Source organism: Lemur catta, chromosome 5, assembly GCF_020740605.2.
Source record: "Lemur catta isolate mLemCat1 chromosome 5, mLemCat1.pri, whole genome shotgun sequence".
NCBI classification, from domain to species: Eukaryota; Metazoa; Chordata; class Mammalia; order Primates; family Lemuridae; genus Lemur; species Lemur catta.
In genome coordinates, this window is record NC_059132.1 from 43,891,386 (window position 1) to 43,915,184 (window position 23,799).

A 23,799-nucleotide genomic window follows, 5' to 3' on the forward strand; every position below is an offset into this window, starting at 1 on the left:
ACCCCGGAGGACCTGGGAGCCCCACGGAAAGGGTAGGTGGGGAGGTTTGTTTTTCCTCCCCTCACACCTCTGGCAGTCTGCAGGCCCCCAAACTGTCAGACAGCCCCTCTGTCCTCAGGAGCCCAAGCGCTGCTGCCCTCGGGGAACTGGGAGCTTCTTGAGCACAGAGCACAAGGCCGCTGGCACCCTGGAGGTCGTTCTCCCTCCCCACAGACCACAGCCCACGTGGTGGGCGCCATACTGCTTTCGCACCCATTGTGTGCCTCTGTGCTGCCCAGGGAGCTTCAGCCCTTCAGTTTCTCATTTCACTGGAACCCACACAAATGTGCTACACAACCCACTCAGACTGCAGCAGCCAGAGGGCACCAGTGAATCTCGGGGACCTGAGCGATCTCACAGCTGGCACATTCTGGACAGGCTGCCTACATGTGAGAGGACAGCACCGAATCCCAGAAGGGCTCCTTGAGACACAGGTGTCAAGAATGACAGGTCTCATTCTTTTAGACCCTTCTCATCTTGCTCCTCCCTCCCCCTTCTGTCCACCGCTGCTGGCACAGCCCTGGCAGTTCCTGCAGATTTCATGCCTAGTGTAATCAGTGACATAACCAGGATGCTAACATGTCACCTGACTTCTCCTCCGTCCAGGTACCACTGTGTAGCAGCTGCTTCTACCTAAGAGGTCAGGCCCTTCCAAGCTCTTTCCACAGCTGTCCCCTTACTATACATCGTCACTAGTTCCTACCTACCCTTGTAAAAGCCCAGCAGCCACAAATATATTTAGCGCATTTTGTTTTTGAAAACAAATTCTACTCATCAAAATATCACTAAATAGAATTGCTGTTATTAAACTCTCACGTATTTACTATTCCCCATACTTTTCCCTCTCCTGTTTCCTCAACATCTTGACTTGACTATCCAACATTTTAAAATCTTCAGGTTTCAGGCACTCTCTTTGTTACTTCCGGCTTCCAAAACATCCTACTCCAAACTCTTTCTCTTTGAATGTCATTGGACCTTTCACATGTTCACATGTACCATGCAATTTTACATTTGGCCACGGCTTGATCCGGAAGAATTCTTTAGCTTGTAGGACAACATACTTCAAAGCCCAAATTGATTCTTTCCCACTTCTAAGCCTTATTTTTTACCCTACAGTATGATGGCCTCTTAAAAAAATGCAGCAAACTAGCAGAATTATACTGTACAGCTGTAATGTCCTTAGCACACCATTATTTTCTGACCTATAAGCTGAAAACTGTAAGACGATCAGCCCTTATATGCAAATGCAGAGGTCAGACTGTGACATCACACCACCCCTTCTTGGATTTTAACTTCACTCAATGCTTAGATTTTAACAGCATAACAACAACAACAACAAAACACAGTACCTCCGAAGCCCAATCCCAAGGTGACGACGCTTCCTCTTCCTTCGGTCCAGATGTTAACAAGGACATCTTAGCTGTAAAATGTCATTCACAGAGTCATTTATGAGAACATGTGTGACTGTTTATTTCAAATACCTACACAAGTCTACTGCCATTCACTTTTATTCAGATGAAATAAAAGTAATAGCAAAAAATTATTTCAGAATTGATGCAGATTAAAAGAACAAAAGGTAGGCCGTATGAAGGAATACAAGAAAAGAAAAATAATTACAGGAAATGGTTGTTACATTTGAAACCACATACGTTAACTGGTGCCTTTACAACAGTATTTACGCATGGAAAAATCTCAGAGATAGTCACTGATTTACCGCTTCTGCTATTTTCACGCGTTACAGTAAAACTGACATTACATTTTTGCTCTCGTGGAGCATTTTCAATAATACTCATACCATTTTCCTCTCTTAAACCTGCTGGCTTTGTTGTCTCCTCCTGTAAAAAAAAAAAAAAAAAAAAAAAAAGAAATGCACTTCAGAACACATTGTATTTATTCTCTCACTCACCCACTCACTCAGTCAGATAACACACAGTCACTGTGTCTGCCAAATCATGGGCAATATTCTGGGACAAAGCGGAACATATAAATAGAAGGCAGATTCTGCCTGATATTCAAGCGGGACTTGAGATGTATGGAAGCAAATAAGAAGAAAAATGGGTAAGTCACTAAGTCACCAGTTCGACAAATGGACTGAACAAAGTCTAATGAGGGCACAAAGGAGAGAACAGTCCGTTCTAACTGGGAAACTCCAGAAACGCTACAAAGAGAGGAATGGATTTTGAAAGGCACACAAAATACAGACCGAAGGTGTGAAGAATTTCTTGACATGTGGGATCAGCACAAGGATAAGGAAGCAACCAGGCAAATAGGCGAAGCAAAATAATGTGGTAAAACTGCAAAACAGCTATAGGAAGCGGGATGGAGAGGGAAAACGGGAGAATCAGTCATGGAATGAGCATCCCCCTCAATGAGGAGATGACTTACATCTTCACAAATATATTTCAGAAAGGTCACCCAGGCAGCAATGGAAAGCTAAATGAACTTTACCAAGCGGGGGTCTTCCAACATCATAAGTCAGAGAGTGAGTAAGCGTAATAAGATAGGAAAAATGGTGAGCAGGTAGAAGATACAGAACTTGCTGAATGACAGAATTGGCGACTGGGGGGAGGACTGGAGAGCTGGACTGTTCCTGCTTGAGTCTTTCACTGCTATTCATTCGGGGTTGTTTACTGGGGTGAAGAAGCCAGATGTCGGAGTATATTACAGACAGTCAGGAAGACTCAGACAAGGGTCAAGGACAGCTTCACCTGGCAATGCGTCAAAGCTGAGGCACCCAGTGGACGTGATGCACAACACAGAGCTGGGTAAACACACTGGGCGTAGGAATCGGTAAGCTTACTCGGGAAAACTGTCTGGAGTTATGAAGGTAAATATTTGAAAACCATACAAAAGTGGTAGAATTCAATAAGGCAAACATAGAAAGAACTCGTTAATTCTAGAAGGATAAGGAGAGGAGGGAAATAAGAGACGGGATGCAATTTTTCAATTACATAACTCAGTGTTTGATTCAAGGATATGAAATATACTTTTATTTATATACGCAAATATTTACTTCCAGAAAATTGCCGGGATATGCATGTTTAAATGAAATGAAATGAAATGGCTGAATTCTACAACACTGATTCAAAATGCCAGTTCAAGAGGATTCCTTTGTAAAAATTTATCTGATGAGTGTTAAACTGTAGAAGACCTCCTTCTCGATTTGTGTGATTACAGAATTAGGAGGCATCTTTAAATGCTACTATAATGTAAAAAGGAAACATAATACTCTATGTTGAATTTCACGTGCTTTTCCTTCTGCCCCGCTAAAGGACATACTAATAGCTCTAATGTCCGCTTTATGCCAGATAGGGTAGTAGTTAAGAGTGGGAGAGAGCATCTAGTATGAAGAAAGTAAAGCCATGATTATCCACGTTGAAGATTAAAAATCTTCAGGTACACCTACGATTGTCAAGGGGGACCCAATGTTCCTAGGAAGACAGAAGAATTTGACTGAAATGTCAAATGTACAGGGTTCCTCAGTTTTAGAGATGAATGACTGTACAGGCCAGGTGGAACAACTGTGAATACGAAAGTTCACAAAGCATCCCGGGAACAATATAAAGCGTGCCCTTAGCAGGAGATATTTTTAAAATTAAAAAATCATCGCCCAGAGATGATTTTGTATACTCCTTTGGAAACCATGCCTTCAGCATGTTTCTGTGATAAAAGGTAGTTTATGTGAGCAAGCAATCGACAATTCTGTTTATGTTCACGTGGCATGTGCACATACAGGTGGCCATTAGGTACGGATATTATTGCCACAAGACAAATCAGAGTAACTCCAGAAAGAAATAATCGCTGCATTTATTTCTCTAAGAGGGTTGTGGCTCAAAATTGCTTTTCTGATTTCATCGAAACAGACTGAGAACCTCCTGTATATAACCTCACATTTCAATTTTCGTTAACAAAGATATCCAATCAAAGGCTTATTTATTTCTCTCTCCTTATTCTCCAAAAGATCTAAAACAGCCACCAAGATTATATCAAACAATAAGATAAATTACTTAGGTAACTGATGGAATGACTGAACACTAAGTTGGACACGTTTACCAAGAAACAAAAGAGTCAAAACTACTTTGCATCATGTAGGACACAGATTTTACTAGATTCAAGACAAGACATCACTTTACTAAATTGAAAAGAAGTGAGGATTAAATTTTCTTTGCTTCCCACATGGATTCTAATTGATGCTCACTAGGTGTACACATATGAGGACTAACATGTGATAATTTGAAACATTCATTTTAATAGAACCATACAGGGTAACTGGGATATCCATCACCTTAAATGATTCTCTTTTCTATATGCTAGCAACATTCAAATTATCCTCTTCTAGCAATTTTAAAATGCCCAGCAGATTAATGTTCATGACAATCATCTCAAACTTTCTTTCAGTCCTTCATTAACATCAGGGATATGTCATTCTGAAGAATCTTTTGCACTGACTGCCTCTCGTTTCTTAATTTGCATTTATTTTTATTTTTATTCATTTTTTTTTATTTCAGCTCATCATGGGGGTACATAAGTTCAGGTTATATACATTGTCCATGTCCCGCCCATCCCCCTGAGTCAGAGCCTCAAGCGTGTCCATTCTCCAGACAGTGTGCCTGGCACTCACCATGCAGTCATACCTCCATCCCCTCCCACCCCACCTCCCGGAGTCTTTATTTGCATTGAAAAGCATTTCCATCTAGCACTCTGGGAGGCCCGGGCTGGTGGATCCTCTGAGCTCAGGAGTTCCAGACCAGCCCGAGCAAGAGCAAGACCCCCTCTCTACTAAAAATAGAGAGAAATGAGCAGGACAACTAAAAATATATAGAAAAAAATTAGCCAGGCATATTGGCGCATGCCTGTAGTCCCAGCCACTTGAGAGGCTGAGGCAGGAGGATTGCTTGAGTCCAGGAGTTTGAGGTTGCTGTGAGCTAGGCCGATGCCACGGCACTCTAGCCCGCTGTCTCAAAAAAAATAATAAAAATAAAAATAAAAAATAAAAGCATTTTCTTCATATTTTTTAATGTGCAGAGATCCTGCTCTCATTTAACTCCACTATTTCTGAGGTGTTTTTATACTAATCTGTCATATTGACGCTCTTACTCAATCATTACGTTTATCTTGCCCTTCGCACATGAATTCTTCCCCTTCATTCATTCCTCCATCCACATATTTGTGGAGCAGCACTTTTGGGTTGCTTTCTAATTCTTTGCTCACACAGTGGCAGCCCTAAGAATTGTTTTCTCCCACCAAAGTTTATAAATCTCAATCCTGTACATCTCTCTCTCTTGTGATTACACTGGTTTCTATGATGACCTTGAGGCCATCCATTTCTTTCTAGGATCCTTGTCAGCATGATGAGGGTCAGGGGGTGGTATGTGAACAAGGCGTGGGGAAAAGAAGGGGTTTTTGTTGTTGTGGGTCCTTAAACTAACTTACCTCTGTGTGACCTTCCTCAGTTGAAGACATCAAGAAAGGTTGCAGACCAGGGCCATGTGTTTCCACGAAACGAGCATGAAAGCCCTGGACTTTGACTGACGTCGGAAGGCTTTCAACCACATCTCGATGATGAGAAATACCGTCCTGTAACATGGTTTCCTTTTCTGTTCCCACACCATTATATTTGCCTTTTACTACTGCAAAAATAAAGAGTATATGAAAATATGTGTAATTAGTTAACAAGGAATAACACAATATAGGCAGTCTTGAAATAGCTTACCACTTTTCGTGAGTTGCTGAGAAGTGGCCATTGGCTTCGTCAATCCCGGTTGTGCAACATTCTAGAACGAAAAACAGAAGCCTTAATAAAAATGAGTATCAACACGGGTAACTCAAGTGTAATGTTCACCATTACCAGACGAATCAACACAACGTGCACAGATCGTGGAATAACTTGAATGCAGACCCAACACTCAATTCTGTCATTATTTAGCATATATCTTTATGTGGGGAGAGCGTTATGGGAGCTACTACAGATGTTCTCAAAATATTATCCCCCTCATCCCTACTTCATTACTATACAAACACTATGATTCATTTAGAGTATTTTCTTAACCAGAATAACCTAGGACAAAAATTTTCCGACATAGTTGAGAGCATTTCTGAAACAACTATCATTAAGGAACTTACAGTCATCATGTGTTATATTTTTACATCTATCCACGTGATTTATATTTGTATGAATTATCTCTTGCCCATGAATATGTGGGAGTTTAGTTTTTACTAGTACCTTACCTAAAAGGACGGAGATTCAAAGTAGTATAAGACACTTCTATCTTGTTTGACAAAAAGCTACAGAGAAATGATTGTGCCCACTCAGGTCTTTGCAAGAAAGAGAGAAATAAACAGGAATAAAACTCATATGGCACTGATGGATGAAAGAAAGGCACACATAGCTACTACAAAGAAACCTGTAACTAAATACGGAGGCAGAGAGGGAATGAAGAGACAGACACTGAAGAAACGTCTCCTGCAAGGAAAATTTAGGTGGGTGTAAAACCATTTCAAAAGCTGCGGGCACATGGATGAACACACAAACAAAAACAAGAAACATTTCCACTCAATTATGAACGTAAATCAAGAAAGAAAAGAAAAGACATTCAGCACAATAAGATCTATAACAGAGACTTCTGTTCATAGCACATCCACAATAATACTGACTAACATTTATGTGACAGTTACTTTTTGTCTCCACTTTTGTACACTTTAATTTATTGCTATAAAATGAGGCATTCAAGTAGTGAAACATGGTCACATACCACTATCTGAAAGCTATAAACTTATAAATACAAAAAGAGAAAAATAGAAACAGAAACATTCCATCAGTTTCTCCTAGGAGGGAAAAAAAAAAAAAATGGGTAATCAGAATTCTAAACAGTAATGTGCGGCTTGTAATGATATCATGTCTTAAAGATATCTTCAGAAACCCTCACTAGAAAGAGCACAGAGGGCAATAAGGGCAGAATGGCTGACTACAGATATCGGGCACCGGATCCTATGAGGAAGAACAGAAAGTCTCAGATGGTAAGGCACACCCCAGGTGTAAAGGGGTAATTCTAAGGACACAGTGCCAGAACCCAGCACAGATCCCATGGGAAGAACTCGCAGGGCAGAACAAGAAAGAGCAAGATTCTGGCAGAGAGAGACCCCGAAGGAACTGGGAGCCCCACGAAAAGGGTAGGTGAGGAGGTCTGTTTTTCCTCCCCTCACACCTCTGGCAGTCTGCAGGCCCCCAAACTGTCAGACAGCCCCTCTGTCCTCAGGAGCCCAAGCGCTGCTGCCCTCAGGGAACTGGGAGCTTCTTGAGCACAGAGCACAAGGCCGCTGGCACCCTGGAGGTCGTTCTCCCTCCCCACAGACCACAGCCCACATGGTGGGCACCATACTGCTTTCGCACCCATTGTGTGCCTCTGTGCTGCCCAGGGAGCTTCAGCCCTTCAGTTTCTCATTTCACTGGAACCCACACAAATGTGCTACACAACCCACTCAGACTGCAGCAGCCAAAGGACACCAGTGAATCTCGGGGACCTGAGCGGTCTCACAGCTGGCACATTCTGGGCAGGCTGCCTACATGTGAGAGGACAGCACCGAATCCCAGAAGGGCTCCTTGAGACACAGATGTCAAGAATGACAGGTCTCATTCTTTTAGACTTTTCTCATGTTGCTCCTCCCTCCCTCTTCTGTCCACCGCTGCTGGCACTACCCTGGCAGTTCCTGCAGATTTCATGCCTAGTGTAATCAGTGACATAACCAGGATGCTAACATGTCACCTGACTTCTCCTCCGTCCAGGTACCACTGTGCAGCAGCTGCTTCCACCTAAGAGGTCAGGCCCTTCCAAGCTTTTTCCACAGCTGTTCCCTTACTATGCGTCGTCAGTAGTTCCTACCTACCCTTGTAAAAGCACAGCAGCCACAAATATATTTAGTGCATTTTGTTTTTGATAAGAAATTCTACTCATCAAAATATCACTAAATAGAATTGTTGTCATTATACTCTCACGTATTTACTATTCCCCACACTTTTCCATCTCCTGTTTCCTCAATACTCGACTTGACTATCCAACATTTTAAAATCTTCAGGTTTCAGGCACTATCTTTTTTAATTCCAGCTTCCAAAACATTCCACTCCAAACTCTTTCTCTTTCAATGTCATTAGACCTTGCACACGTTCCCATGTACCATGCAATTTTACATTTGGCCATGGCTTGACCCGGAAGAATTCTTTAGCTTGTAGGTAAACATACTTCAAAGCCCAAATTGATTCTTTCCCACTTCTAAGCCTTATTTTTTACCCTACGGTATGATGGCCTCTTAAAAAAATTCAGCAAACTAGAGGAATTGTACTGTACAGCTGTAATGTACTTAGCACACCATTATTTTCTGACCTATAAGCTGAAACTTGTAAGAGGATCAGCCCTTATATGCAAATGGAGAGGTCAGACTGTGACATCACACCACCCCTTCTTGGATTTTAACATCACTCAGGGCTTAGATTTTAACAGCATAACAACAACAACAACAAAACACAGTACCTCAGAATCCGAATCCGCAGGTGACGACGCTTCCTCTTCCTTTGGTCCAGATGTTAACAAGGACCTCTTAGCTATAAAATGTCATTCACAGAGTCATTTATGAGAACATGTCTGACTTTATATTTCAAATACCTATACAAGTCTACTGCCATTCTTTTTTATTTAGATGAAATAAAATTAATAGCAAAAATTTTTTTCAGAATCGATGCAGATTAAAAGAACAAAAGGTAGGCCGTATGAAGGAAAACAGGAAAAGAAAAATAATTACAGGAAACGGTTGTTACATTTGAAGCCACATATGTTAACTGGTGCCTTTACGACAGTATTTACGCATGGAGAAATCTCAGAGATATTCACAGATTTACCGCTTCTGCTATTTTCACGTGTTACAGTAAAAGTGACATTACATTTTGCTCTCGTGGAGCATTTTCAATAATACTCATACCATTTTCCTCTCTTAAACCTGCTGGCTTTGTTGTCTCCTCCTGTGGAAAAAAAAAAAAAAAGAAATGCACTTCAGAACGCATTGTATTTATTCTCTCACTCACCCACTCACTCAGTCAGATAACACACAATCAACTGTGTCTGCCAAATCATGGGCAATATTCTGGGACAAAGCGGAACATATAAATAGAAGGCAGATTCTGCCTGATAATTCAAGCAGGACTTGAGATGTGTGGAAAGAAATAGGAATACAAATGGGTAAGTCACTAAGTCACCAGTTCGACAAATGGACTGAACAAAGTCTAGTGAGGGCACAAAGGAGAGAACAGTCCGTTCTACCTAGGAAACTCCAGAAACGCTACAAAGAGACTAATGGATTTTGAAAGACACACAAAATACAGACCGAAGGTGTGAAGAATTTCTTGACATGTGGGATCAGCACAAGGATAAGGAAGCAACCAGGCAAATAGGGGAAGCAAAATAATGTGGTAAAACTGGAGAACAGCTATAGGAAGCGGGATGGAGAGGGAAAACGGGAGAATCAGTCTGACCCACACCAGTCACGTGCCATCCTAGGACATCAGCTGTCCCCTTCATGGAATGAGGATCCCCTCAATGAGGAGATGACTTACATCTTCACAAATATATTTTAGAAAGGTCATCCAGGCAGCAATGGAAAGCTAAATGAATTTACCAAGCGGGGGTGGGGTGGCGGGAATCCAGAAAACAGTCTTCCAACATCATAAGGCAGAGAGTGAGTAAGCATAATAAGATAGGAAAAATGGTGAGCAGGGAGAAGATACAGAACTTGGTGAATGACAGAATTGGCGACTGGGGGGAGGACTGGAGAGCTGGATTGTTCCTGCTTGAATCTTTCACTGCTATTTATGACTAGGGTGAAGAAGCCAGATGTCGGAGTATATTATGGAGAACCAGGAAGAGTCTGACAAGGGTCAAGGAGAGCTTCATTTGGCAATGTATCGAATTTGAGGCACCTAATGGATGTGATGCACAAGAGAAATCTGGGTAAACACATTGGGTGTAGGATTCGGTTAGCTTACTTGGGAAAATTTTACAGAGTTCAGAAGGTAAATATTTAAAAAATATACTAAAGTGGTAGAATTTAATAATGCAAACCTTGAAAGAACTTGGAAATTCTGGAAATGAAAATGAGAGTAGGGAAATATAATATGGGATGCAATGTTTTCAAATACATTACCCAGAATCTGTCAAGGATATAAAATATACTTTCATTTATATATGCAAATATTTACTTCCAGAAAATTGCCGGGATATGCATGTTTAAATGAAATGAAATGGTTGAATTCTAAGGCACTGATTCAAAATGCCAATTCAATAGGATTCTTATGTAAAAATTAATCTTAAAAGTTGTAATCTGTAGAAGACCTCCTTCTCCATTTGTGTGATTACAGAATTAGGAGGCATGTTTAAATACTACTATAATTTTAGAAGGAAATGTAAATCCCCATGTTGGATGTGACATGGTTTTTCTTCTGCCCCGGTAAAGGACATAGTAATAGCTCTAATTTCCTCTTTATGCCACATAGGATATTAGTTAAAAATCAGAGAGAGCATCTAGCATGAAGAAAATGAAGCCATGATTATTCAAGTTGAAGATCAAAAATCCAAAAACATCTATGATTGTGAAGGAAGACCCAATATTCCTAGGAAGACAGAAGAAACAGACTCAAATGTCAGGTGTAAAGGATTCCTGAGTTTAAGAGATGAATTCATCTCTGGGCCAGGTCAAAAATCTATAAATACTAAAGTTCATAAAGCTTCCTGTGAATAATATAAAGGGTCCCCTTTTGGGGAGATATTTTTCAAAGAAAAAAACCATCGTCTACAGATGATTTTGTATTCTCCATTGGAAATCATTCCTTCATTGTTTCTATAAGTAGTTTATGTGAGAGAAGAGTCACCAATTATGTTTAAGTTCATGGCATGTGTATATACAGGTGCCCTTTACATACAGATAGTATTAGCATAAGATCAATGAGAATAACTGCAGAAATAAATAATTGCTGCATTTATTTCTCTAAGAGGCCTGTGGCTCAAAATTTCTTTTCTCTTAGCATCAATAAAAATTCAGAACCTCCCTTATATAATCTGAGATTATAATTTTAATTAATCAAAAGATCAAATAAAAGGTTTATTTATTTCTTTCTCCTTATTCTCTAAAAGATCTAAAACAGTCACCAGGATTGTATCAAACAGTAAGATATATTACTTAGGCAAGTTATGGATAGAGAAAACACTAAGTTAGCAACCTTAAGGAAGGAACAAGAGTCTAAACTAAATAATTCATTAAAAAATCTGACAAGCCCCAAGATAGATATCTCTTGGCATTATCTACGACATAGGTTTTACTAGATTCAGATTAAGACATCACTTTACTAAATTTAACAGAAATGAAGAATAAATTCTTTTATTTCTAAGTCATTTTTAATTGCTGCATACTTGGTGCACATATATGGGGCCTACATGTGATAATTTGACCCTTCATATTAGTAGAATCATACAGGGTAATTGGGATATCCATCACCTTAATCATTTTCAAATTGTCTTTCATTTCTTCACTGAAATCAGGTACATGTCATTCTGAAGAATCTGAGCATCTTTTGTGCTGATTGTCTTTTCTCAATTTGCATTTAAAAGAATTTCCATCGGATTTTACATATGGAGAGTTCCTGCTCTCATTAAACTCCACTATTGCTGTGCTGTTTTTATAATAATCTCTCACTTTGACTCTCTTATTCAACCCTTCTATTTATCTTGCCCTTCTCACATGAATTCCTCCCCCTCATCCCTTTCTCATCTACATGTCTGTTGAGCAGTCCTTTTGGGTTGCTTTCTAATTCTCTGCTCACACAATGGCAACTCAAAGAATTCTTTACTCCCAACCAAACTTTAGAAATCTCAATCCTATACATCTCTCTCTCTTGTGATTACACTGCTTTCTAGTATGATCTTGAGGACATACATTTCTACAATCCTTGTCAGCATGATGGGGATGCGGGGTGGTATGTGAAAAAAGCGTGGGGAAAACAAGGGGTTTTTGTTGTTGCTGTTGTTGCTTACATTAACTTACCTCTGTACTACCTGGTGGCAGAACATTCTAGAAAAAAAAACAACAGCTTTAAGAATAACGAGTATCAAAGCAGGTAAATTAAGAATAATATTCACCATTACCATACGATCTAACACAAAGGGCACAGATTTTGGAGTCACTCGGATGTAGACACAACCCTCGATTCTCTGATTTGTTCACCTACATCTTCTCATGGGGAGAGGATTATGAGAGCTCATACAGATATCCTCAAAATATCACTCCGCTTACCCCTAGTTCATTACTGTACAAACACTATGACATGCATTAGATTATTTTCATAACAAGAATAACCTAGGACAAAAATTTTCCCAGATAGTTTAGAGCATTTTTGAAAGAAGTAACATTAAGGAACTTACATTAATCACGTGTTATATTTTGACATATGTTCGCATGATTTATCTTTGTATTATCTTTGTATGAGTTATCTCTTGCCCAGCAATATATGGGACTTTAGCTTTTAGTAGTACCTTATGTAAAAGGGTTGACACTGCAAATGGTATAAGTCACTTCTATCATGTTCCTTAAAAAGCTAAAGGTAAATGATTGTACCCACTCAGGGCTTTGCAAGAAAGAGGGAAGTAAACAGGAATAAACCATGTCAGGTAAAGACGGATGAAGGAAAGGCACACATAGCTACTACATAGAAAGCTGTAACTAAATATGGAGACAGAGAAGGAATGAAGGGACAGACACTGAAGAAACATCTTTTGCAAGGAAAATGTACGTGGATGTAAAACCATTTCAAAAGGCGGGGGAGCATGGAGAAACACACAAACAAAAAAAAGAGACATTCCCACTCAGTTATGAACATAAATCAAGGAGGAAAAAGGAAAACATTCAGAACAATAAAATATATAACAGACTTCTGTTCATAGCATATCCATAATAGTAATGCCTAATATTTATTTCAGAGTTACTTTTTTTCTCTACTCTGTAGACTTTGATTTTATTGCTATGAGACATTCAAGTAGTTAAACTTGGTCATCTACCACTACCTAAAAGCAAACTTTATTACTACAAAGAGAAAAATATGGAAACAGATATGTTTCATTAATCTACTTGGAGGAAAAAAATGTGCAATCAGAATTCTAAAGATAAGGCATGAAAGACACTGGCTAGGGGGAGGGAGCGGTGCCCTTGCTCACCCAGTGCCCCAGTTGCTGCAGGTGGGGGGGGGGGAGAATGGTCTGCCCCGCCCCAATGTCCCCAAGGTCCACGCTCCACAATCTTGTGACTGAGGAAGCACTCAGTGTTCACACAAGTACTGTGCGGCTTGTAATGAAAGATATCTCTAAAAGCCCCCAGTAGGAAAAGCATAGAGGGGATACAGGCAGAAAGGCTGACTAGACACACTGGGAACCAGATCTTGTGAGAAAGAACAGAAAGTTTCAGATGACAAGGCACAGCCCAGGTGCCATTCTGAGGAAACAGTGCCAGAAGCCACCACAGATCCCACAGGAAAAAGTCTCAGGGCAGAAGAAGAAGGGGCAAGATTACAGCAGAGAGAGACCCCCGAGGAACTGGGAGCCCCACGGAAAGGGTAGGCGGGGAGGTTTGTTTTTCCTCCCCTCGCACCTCTGGCAGTCTGCAGGCTCTGAATCTCTCAGACAGCTTCCCTCTGTTCTTGAGAACACAGCACCAGGCTGCCAGCACTGTGGAGGATGCTCTTCCTCACCATACACCCGAGCACATGCAGTGAGTGCCATACCACTTTCATGAAAATCGTGCCTCTTTGTCCTGTCTAGGGGGATTCAGCCCTTCAGTGTCTTATTTTTCTTTTCCGTTGTCCCCCCACAAATATTCTGCAACACACACTCACACAGCAACAGCCAGTTGGCCAGTGAATCCTGGGTGAACTGTGTCATCCCAAATCTGGGACATTCCAGGCAGGCTGCCTAAGGGTCAGAGTACAGCATAGCATGCCAGAAGGGCTCCTCGGGACATACGGGACCAGAGGGCCAGGTCTCCTCCTTTTAGACTCTTCTCTTCCTCCTTCTCCTCCTACCCTCTCCTACCTACCGCTGTTGACACAGCCATGGCCATTCCTGCTCAGGGTTGGCATGGGCACCCCAAGGGATGACTATGCTATGGCAATCAGGAGCAACTTCCTCGCCTTTGTCACTGTTCCCTCCATACCATGGATGCCACAGATAGTGCACCTCACACCTCTCCCCCTATGAAACTGCAATGATCCAAGGGGTACTCTGACCGTGAGGGCCCTGCCCGCAGGACCTCCTAGTCCTGCCTTGGCTGGCTTCTCCAGCACAATGGGTGTTACTCTAAAGCACAAGGACATTAATCCTCCCTGAGTACTCCATGGGCAACTCAGGACAAAAACGCCTCTCCCTGTCACAGTTTGGGGATTCAACTCATCAGATGGAAGGCCAGCTCTGCAGGCCTTTCCCATTCCCCCAGGATTCAATCACATCATTCGGGGCCATGGGGATGTGTGAATTGACCTTCAGAAGGGAGGGAGGCCACCTGGGCAGAAATAAAAGCAGAGTTCACTGTGGGTCTGAGCCACAGTGAACTTGCCAACTTTCCGAGTACCCCTCCCCTCACAAGATGGGCATGTTTTCTGTCAGGGCCAGGGTCCTGGGAAGGGAAGCTAGAAGCTTATAGCCTGCAGACGCATTACTGGTAAACTTATTTGCCTTGGACTGCTGCCAGGGACCAGATGCCAGAGGAGAGCTGCGGGACAAGGGAAGTGGCAGGAGAGTGAAACCCACTCCCATCTGCTGGACTGTGAATTCCTGACTTCTCCTCCCACAGGAGCAGACTTGTTGGCACGGTGGGAATACCCAGCCCCTAACTGGTGGCTATCTCCAGCGGTCTGAGACATGACCCGTGTCCCCTGCTGAGACAGCATTTGTATCCACCTTTGTGGAGCCTCAACATGGCTCTCCCAAACCATCCCCACCCAGTCTCACTTGCCTCTCCCTGACAGCTCTGGTGCAGCACAAGAAGGGGTCCCTGGGGGATTGAGAACCCCCCCATTGCCTGGGACAACGTGCTTCTCATGATTGACTGAGGCTAAAAACAGGCGCCAAAAACCCCACTACAGTGGACTCTCTCCTGCAAGCAACATGTACTGGCAGGGCGATCAACATGTACGGGTCAGCACAGCACTGACACATTGCATGGTACAGAATTTGGCAGACTTTTACCCACAGGCACCACCTACTGACTTCAAGATTAAACTAAATGTACCAGTATAATTCATGCTGTTACATCTACAGGGTGGGGAAAGGGACAATGTAACAACAAACCTCCATCTCCCCATCTCAACAAGAGGCAGGGTTTGAGAAAGAGAATTCAAATTTCTAAATGTCCACAAATTCTTTTTTATCTCAGTAGGGATACAGTCTCACCATGATGCCCAGATCATCTTGAACTCCTGGGCTCAAGCAATCCTGTCACCAAAGCCTCCCAAGTGGCTGGGACAATAGGCTCACGTCACCATGCCTAGCTAAAGTTCCACTACTTCTAATATTATTTAAGTCTAAATAGAGCACTACGGGTATAAATAGAGAAAAAGATCTCTCCTAAAAACTATATGATACCAAAATAACATGTGTCTAAGAGAAAAAAGAGGAACTATATGCTATGTGCTATACAGTTTTGGAAATAAAAGGCACCAGGGAGATTCCATGATCACTGTAATAAGCAACTGGATGCATTAAAGATTAATTCAGACATAAGTATTATAAGAGTCGTGTCAGTATGATCTAAAAGTAACAGTAAGGACATGTATGCAAATTAACCTGGACCAAATTTCATATTTCCTCTACCATGGGAAAGCTTTACCTAATACAATTTCCCTGTCACTCTGTATTTCCTGGATCATTCTTTTTTTATTCAGACCCACCCCCTGAAAACTATTTATCAATCCTCTCTTATTTACCAAAGTAAAAATTTAAAGAAAAAATTCAAGGGGTCCTATTATCAAATGGTGTTCTCTGAACAACTTTCTATTACCAAGATGAAACCATGATAGGTGGACCACTGCTAAATATTATGAGTTAACACTATAGAAAATTAGATATACAGAGTGAAAAAATTAGTTTCTTGAGAGACTATTTTACCTTGGTATCAACATCGAGGTGTTCAGAAAATGAGTCAGTATCTGGTTTTCCATAAATATCCGCTTTGATGGAAATCCTTTACAGCAAAAATAAACAACAGAAATAAGCCAGGTCATTTCCTTAAAAGAAAAACATTGGCCAGTTCTTACCTGGGCACCCACTCCCAAATAAAACACAAGAATCAGGCGAAAGGTCACCTACCACTATACTAAATGCCGTTTCTTCATAGAGTTAGTATTTAGTCTCTGATTTAAGAAAAATTTTACTTACCTGTTTTTCTCTCCGCCTCTTCCAAACTTGGAAATATTCAATGAAAACTTACTTCTAGTTCCATAATGATTAGTGACAGCTAATACATTGACAGAGCCTGAGAATAATTTCTCTTAACTAATAGCCTATCCAGTTAATGGCTGACATAACTCGTGTTATCTGAACTGGAACAAACCTGATAACCTGAAACAAGGTAGAAAGATACCACCCCTTCTCCGTTATCTACCTCTGGTTCTAAGACTCATCTGTATCACTCAAGATTGGCAGTCTTGGACTCTCACCATGGAAATCCTTTCTGAAGGCCCCATTGCTTCCCTCTACCCACAAACAGCACAAGGAGTGCCCCAAAACATTTGAAATGCCTGGAAGTTAAATGCACAAAAGTCAAAGAACAAATGCATACACACTGATAATCGAAAAAGGGGGAAAAAAAAAAACACCAGTAAATGCATATGTTGTTATTAGAAATACTCTTCCCAGAAACAATAAAAAATTAAAAATTATAAAATCCAATAGTTTCCCCGATATAGGTCCTGTCTTATTCAGGTCCACATAAACTAGCAAGCCCTTAAAAACCTTCACAGGCACTCAGATACCCAAGCAGAGAGACTCCTGGAAAAACAGAATCCTGGAAGTTGTACTTCTATTTCCCATAGTATTATCTAAACATCTTCCTTCTTATGGGCTCCCACTTCCAGGTCCCTCCCTCTTCTGCAGGGCTCCATGGCAGTCTCCAACCTCTAAATATTCAGCCTAAGAAAGCACAGATTCCTGAAAGGATGGGCCCAAGTGACCAAGAGCAGGAGATCTCTATTTCCCTGCTCCTAGAAAACAAGTGAAAGGGACGCTCAGTCACACTCTCCTAGCAGAGACATGCTACAAACTACCCAACTGAAGCTCCATGAGTGATCTCCCAGCCATTCCCACCCCTGCCTTCCCTACATGTACATGGGAAGGACATCAGTGAATTGGGAAAAGAGGTGGCGGAGACACCGGACCTGGGACACACATCTGTCTTTCAAGGAACCTCCAGACCCTAGGAATCCAGGGGCTCTAAGCCAGTCCTCTGTAACTTGAGGTGGAAGCAGATGATATCACATTCTGATCTGCTCTACAGATTCTTCCAAAATTCTTCAAACATCTTTCAATAGCAACCTCCAAATCTGTCAGTTCCTCCAATTAAACAAAAAAAACAGCAAGCTCTTCAGGACTCCCTCTGAGTCCTCTATTTTAAGATACTCTTCTAGATAACTCCCGACACCCTGTGTCCTTCATTCCTATGATTCATCTTTATCAAACTTCTCAGATACTCCAATATTCTGATTTCTTTTCTAAAACACTTATTCCTATACAACCCAGTGTTGTTTCTCTTCAAACTTGGTGTTCCCCTGCTAATTCCATTCATATCCACTAACACTGAGTTCATCAGCTAATTCCATTCTTATGCTTTTCCGTTGGCCTCACTAGACCCACACCCACTGTCTATTATTAAAACACTCACCTACAGGATGATAAACAAGGAAGAGTACTGGGCTTTCAATTAAGAAACCTGAGTTCACATCTCATTTCTAACACTCACTATCTCCAAATGAGTCACTTTAATCTCTTTGACTTTCAGGTTCTCCACCTGAGCAATTACTAGGGCAGGATGTTAAGCACAGGTGGAATTCCTAGAGAATACTTTGCTTGGTCTCTAAGATTGCTTAAAATCCTGAAATTCTGTGTGCTTTGGATTTCCTCTATAGGAAAATGTGGAAGACTTAGCTGGCAGAATGGAAAGAAAAAAAACACAACAAAAGAAATACCAAAAAAGGCAGAGAAGAAAGAAAACAGAATCAAGACAAGATTAGAGAAAAGTCACAGAAGAAGAAAACAGATGCTAGGAAAAAAGAAAAATCTTCATGAACTAGGCATGTGCAGTAGCTGAGGATAGTCTTACTGTCTACTTACTGGGAAGTCAGTAAGTAGAAAGATCAATCAGAAAAATCCTCTAAATAGATGCTAACTGTAATTAACAAAACATGGCATATATGTAGATATCCTTCACTTACAGGAAATTAACTCCTTCTAGGACTTGCTTGGTCTTGCTTATGTTAAACCTATGGTCCTGTGGCCACGGCAAAGTGAGATCTGCCCTCAAACTTTTGATGGTGAAAACAATGACCACTGCAATTGTTGAACATATCAGGACAAGCTGTTGTCTAACCAGGCTTCTAAGGAACACTTTTGAGGAGAGTAAACGTATAACTAAATCTGACTTTCTGCATCGATCTCAGTTGGACCTGTACCTGGATCCCAGTGCTGCACAGTTCTCTATCATATGCTCAGGGGAAGAAGTAGGGATTTGGGAGCCAGGCAGGTTTATTGTCAAATCATGGGTCAGCTACTTGTTCACTATGGGATCATGGGACAATTAGTCAACTTCAGAACCACAGTAGCCTAATTCCTAAACAGGAATAGCACAAGTACTTTGCAAGTATTTGTGGAGATTATACGAGATGATCAATGTTAAGTACATGATATGGCATCTAGCTCATAGTAGAACACTCATCAAATATTAGTTTCTTTGCTTTGTATTCCCTTAGTGAACACATAATTTTTAAAAAATATGTAAAATCCTACCTGAACATGGGGTCTTCAGTAATCTCATCCACTACTAAAGAAAAAAGTAAAATATATTTTAAATCAACCATATAAAATTATGGAATATTAAAAGCCTACGATAGCATCCTGGCCTATAATCCCAAGGTAATTAGGAGGCTGAGGTAAGCGTATTGCTTGAGGCTGACACTTTAACCCTGCAGTGCGCTATGATCACATAAAATCATTGGATATGCTATAATACTGTACTGTTGATCACAAGCTCCTCTTATTCGTTTCTAAGATTTCTGTTCATTTCTTCTGAAACTAAAAACACTGTTCACCTACTAAAGGAGGCTCTTGAAAGAACAAGTCAAAAAGTGCATACAGTTGCATCCAAAGCATAGGAAGAGTTATACACTGCTCCAAGACAGATGGCTGTGACCATTAAGGACCACTAGGACCTCTAAGTTATTTCGAGGGTAATGCGGGTTTATCATACAGACAGATAGATAGATAGATACAGATATAGATATAGATAGATGGTTAAAAGTGTTGTGATCCAAGCCACCAAGTATTCTAGTTAAATCACAGATTACCAACTTCTGAACAAACATAATACCAGAAAAGCATTTCACATGAAAACTATGCCAGATAGAACACATAGTATTTGACAACCCAGAAGACACCTAAAATCTTGGCAGCCCATCATCAGTGACACTGTCATTGTGGTACAGACATTTGCCATTAGAATCTAAGAGAATACCAGATACACTTTAGGACAAGTAGCCAACTGTCTTCAAAGGAAATAATAAACACTTGTAAGACATACATATGTTAGTAATGTGTCCTCACACTATTTTCTCGTTGGAGATGAAATTAAAAAGAAAGCAGGAAAAGCAGAGATATCAGAAGAAGGCAAATGGAAAGAGAACTGCACTAATGAAGACATTCAGGTACTGACTTTTCTACTGAAGTCACCAGAATTCCCCAAGTACTGAGAACCAGTATATTCAGCATATCCCCTTATAGTTTCCTCCATATATTCTTTCAGTTTTCTGCAGTAAAGTATTTAAACGATGTCAGTTTCTCCAACTTGCAGGTCTGTAATCCATTGCTGACCAAAATTTGAAACCCAGTCCAAAAATGGCTGTGTTATGATTCCACATCAGAGGGAGGGTATGTGTGTTCCACAGTGGCTTCCAGTGTTGCTGCCAGGTTTTGTTTCAGAATGCGTGCACAAGAGCTCATCAAGGCCGTGAGTATAAAGCAAGCATTTCCACAACAAGCAGATAAGAGAGACAACACTTCCCCTTACAGGTGATCTTCAGGTTTTAACAATTTTGGAGTAATATTGGCACATTGGACTCACCCGTCTAGACAATTTTCCTGACCCTATGTGGATACCTGCTGCAGTTACAAAACTTTTAGGTAGCATCTTAAAGATGTGTCCTTCCACATCTGGACACCACAAGTACGAGTCACATACAAAGTAGACCTTACAATTTTAAAATTGTTGTTTTGAAAAGGGAACCACCACAGATGAGAAAGTTCAATCCACCTCGCTTTAGTAGTCTTACTTGTCAGAATTTATAGTCTCCTACTTGAAATTCTCATGTTTTAAAAAATCTTTACAACATAACTTGCTCTGATTCCTCTCCGACATTTCTCTACCCACTGCTCAGTCTTCTTTGCTGACTCCTTTTCCTTTGGGAAACGTGGATGCGCCAAGGGTTTTGGCACTGGCCACCTTCTCATTCTACATCTTCCCTATCAAGGAGAAGCTCATTCAGATCTATGACTTTGGTAATTACAGTAACAGTATTCCAAGTCTGTGACTCCAACCTCAGGGTTCCATCTCCTGGTAGAAATGCCTATCATCCAATTACCAACTGAAAATATCCCACATGAATATCCCGTTAAACTCAACATGGATAGAAAAAAGTTAATCTTCCCTGTTGACCTGCTGCTCTTCTCTATACACCTGACAGTTTGCTACTCTTTCCTCGTGTCCAATTTAAACGTGACTGCATAACCTGGAAACCTGTGAGTCAGACAGCTGAGATTTCTCTCTGCCCTTAAATTTGAACATTCAATAACCACTAAATCATATGAACTGTCTTTCTCTTCCAACTCCTCTTTACATGTCTACCACCAAGGTTTTATTTCAAGATTCAGCATGGACTCTTAACTTCTGGCTCTCACAGGGGGAAAAGCCCACCAACTATTACCATTACTTCTTAAATTTAAAAAAAAAAATAAGTAAAAAAAGGAAAAGGCAAGAAAAAGAACAACGTCTTAAAATGAATAAACTGACCTTCCTAACCATTTCCTTCACTGTGGATGGGTAACCACTAGATTGCTACTAATCCAAGCTTTGTGTGACAAGGAAACTACAGCTTTGACTATTGTAAAAGCTTCCTTCTCTTGTCCTCCAGTCTCATTAGATGGTAACCTTCCATCTACCTTCTACATGGGGGGTCAGCAAACTACAGGCCACAGGCCACATCTGCCCTGCCACACGGTTATTTAAACCAAGTTTCATTGGAGCACAGTCATGTCTATTTGCTTACCTCTTATCTATGACTGCTTTCATACTACAATGGCAGGGTTGAATAGACATGACCGAGACCACCTGGCCTAAAAGGTATACTACCTCAACCCTTTACAGAAAAAGCTTGACCATCCCTGCTTTACACCACAACCACAATGCCCTCATACTCAATTCTAATCCTGTGACCCCCAGGAAAATGGAACTGCTGGAAAACCTTGCAAATCTGACCCATGAGTCTCAGCTTTTGCACTTGCTGTTCTTGGACCTCATGTGCAATCCTGCTAGGTGTTCCTTCTGCCAAGCACCATCTTTCTGCCTCTTTACCTGGCAAACTTCTACTCACTCTGCCTTGCTTACCTTAAATCCTAGTCAATGTCTAAAGAATTAATTCTGCATGATAGACTTAAAGTGTCTGGCACACATTTAACACGATAAGTACAAGGTAAATAATGATTATATTAATAAGCTCCCAGAGGGCATCTGGCACCCAGTAACCACTGAATAAAGTAGTAAATAATATAAGTAACAATAAAAATAAGTTCCTGACTGTATTTGTAAAATGTACGTGTTTAGTTATATCGGAACAATACTTATCACCCAAAAGACATTTGATAGCTGTTTGTGAGGTGGGCAAGTGAATACGATGAATAAAAATGGTTTGACAATTCCGTTGAAGAAACACAGAAGTTAAACAGGAACAGGTCTAGCTTATCACAAGCACCTCAAAGACAAAAACTATGCCTACTCGACCTTTGTCTCCTACTACTTACAATACCTAAATTATGGAATTTCTTTGATGAATATATACTACATTAAAGGTGCCCTCATATACTTCAGATTGTACAAGGATGTAGGTGTCCCACCTAGGTAGCACAGTAGCATTTTTGTTATTGTGAAATACTTCTCTACTTTTATTATTATTGGTTTAGCCCACGGTTGGGCTACTGGAATATTTCTTATGAAAATCATTTGGCTAAGGGACACAAAGTCACTGTTATCATGACAATTATCCAGCAGATAGGAGAACACATCTCATTCTAGTGAAGTAAATATATATCATTTGGTTTTAACCTATGGGGAATGAATTCAATAATAGTGAGACCTTGTTGGTATACGGATTTCTAACATAATCTGTACTTCTCAACAAAGAATTGCTTTTCTGACATCTTCATTCAATAGGTATCTTTATAAAATAATCCACTGGCTTGGTATGGTGGCCCATGATGCTTGTAATCCTAGCAGTATAGGAGGCTGAGGCAGGAGGATCCTTGAGGGCAAGAGTTCTAGGCCAGTCTGAGCAAGAGTCAGACCCCATCTCTACTAAAAATAGAAAAAATTAGCCAGCAAACTAAAAATAGAATGAAAAAAGTAGTTGGGTGCGGTGGCAAGCACCTGTAGTCCCAGCTACTCAGGAGGCTGAGGCAGGAAGATTGCTTGAGGCCAGGAGTTTGAGATTGCTGTGAGCTAGGCTGATGCCATGGCACTCTAGCCTGGGAAACAAAGTGAGTCTCTCTCTCTCTCTCTCAAAAAAAGAAAGAAACCATCTCTGCCAAAAAATTTAAAAATAAGCTGGGCTTGGTGGCATGCACCTGTAGTTCCAGCTACTCGGGAGGCTGAGGCAGGAGGATCATTTGAGCCCTGGAGTCTGAGGTTACAGTGAGCTATGATGATCCTACTGCACTGACTGCACCCTAGGCCCTGCACTCTAGCCTGGGCAACAGAGTGAGTGAGACCTTGTCTCCAAAAATAAGTAAATACAATAATATTCTCCTATTAGTATTGCTGCACACTGGCCACAATTTGCAGTTAATATTGTCATTTGTTTATGCTATCAGAAAGGTATTTTTGAGTTCTCGGTTTTAAAAATAGTTACTTTTCTGTGACACAAATCACTATGTAATACAAATACATAGTCTCCCTTTGACAACAGGTGTTTGAACTGCAGGGGTCCACTTAGATGCAGATTTTCTTCTGCTCTGTCACCCAGACACAGCTGGACCAACCTCTCCTATTCCTCCTCCTCTTTATCAGCCTAGTCAATGTGAAGATAAAGAGGATAAAGACCTTTATGATGATCCACTTCCAGTTCATGAATAGGAAATGTAGTTTTTCTTCCTTATGATTTTTTTCATAACAGTTGCTTTTCACTAGCTTACCTAATTGTGAGAA

At 40.9% G+C, this 23,799-nt stretch overlaps 1 protein-coding gene across 19 annotated transcripts in view; it reads right to left on the reverse strand.

Annotated features, from left to right (window-relative positions):
- Positions 1-8,766: 8,766 nt before the first annotated feature.
- LOC123638205 (putative ankyrin repeat domain-containing protein 19) overlaps positions 8,767-23,799 on the reverse strand; it is a 54,489-nt gene continuing 39,456 nt past the window's right edge. For 13 of the 19 annotated variants that reach the window (XM_045551649.1, XM_045551645.1, XM_045551644.1 and 10 more), the window contains 4 exons: positions 19,119-19,152; positions 16,227-16,302; positions 12,121-12,147; positions 8,767-9,049 (listed from right to left, as the gene is read on the reverse strand). In XM_045551649.1, the coding sequence (XP_045407605.1) occupies positions 8,951-9,049; positions 12,121-12,147; positions 16,227-16,302; positions 19,119-19,152 (236 nt within the window). In that variant the 3' untranslated portion in view covers positions 8,767-8,950. Of the gene's footprint in view, positions 9,050-9,911; positions 10,004-12,120; positions 12,148-16,226; positions 16,303-19,118; positions 19,153-23,799 lie in introns of those variants that run through there. The other 6 variants (XM_045551650.1, XM_045551653.1, XM_045551655.1 and 3 more) reach the window with 6 other exon arrangements.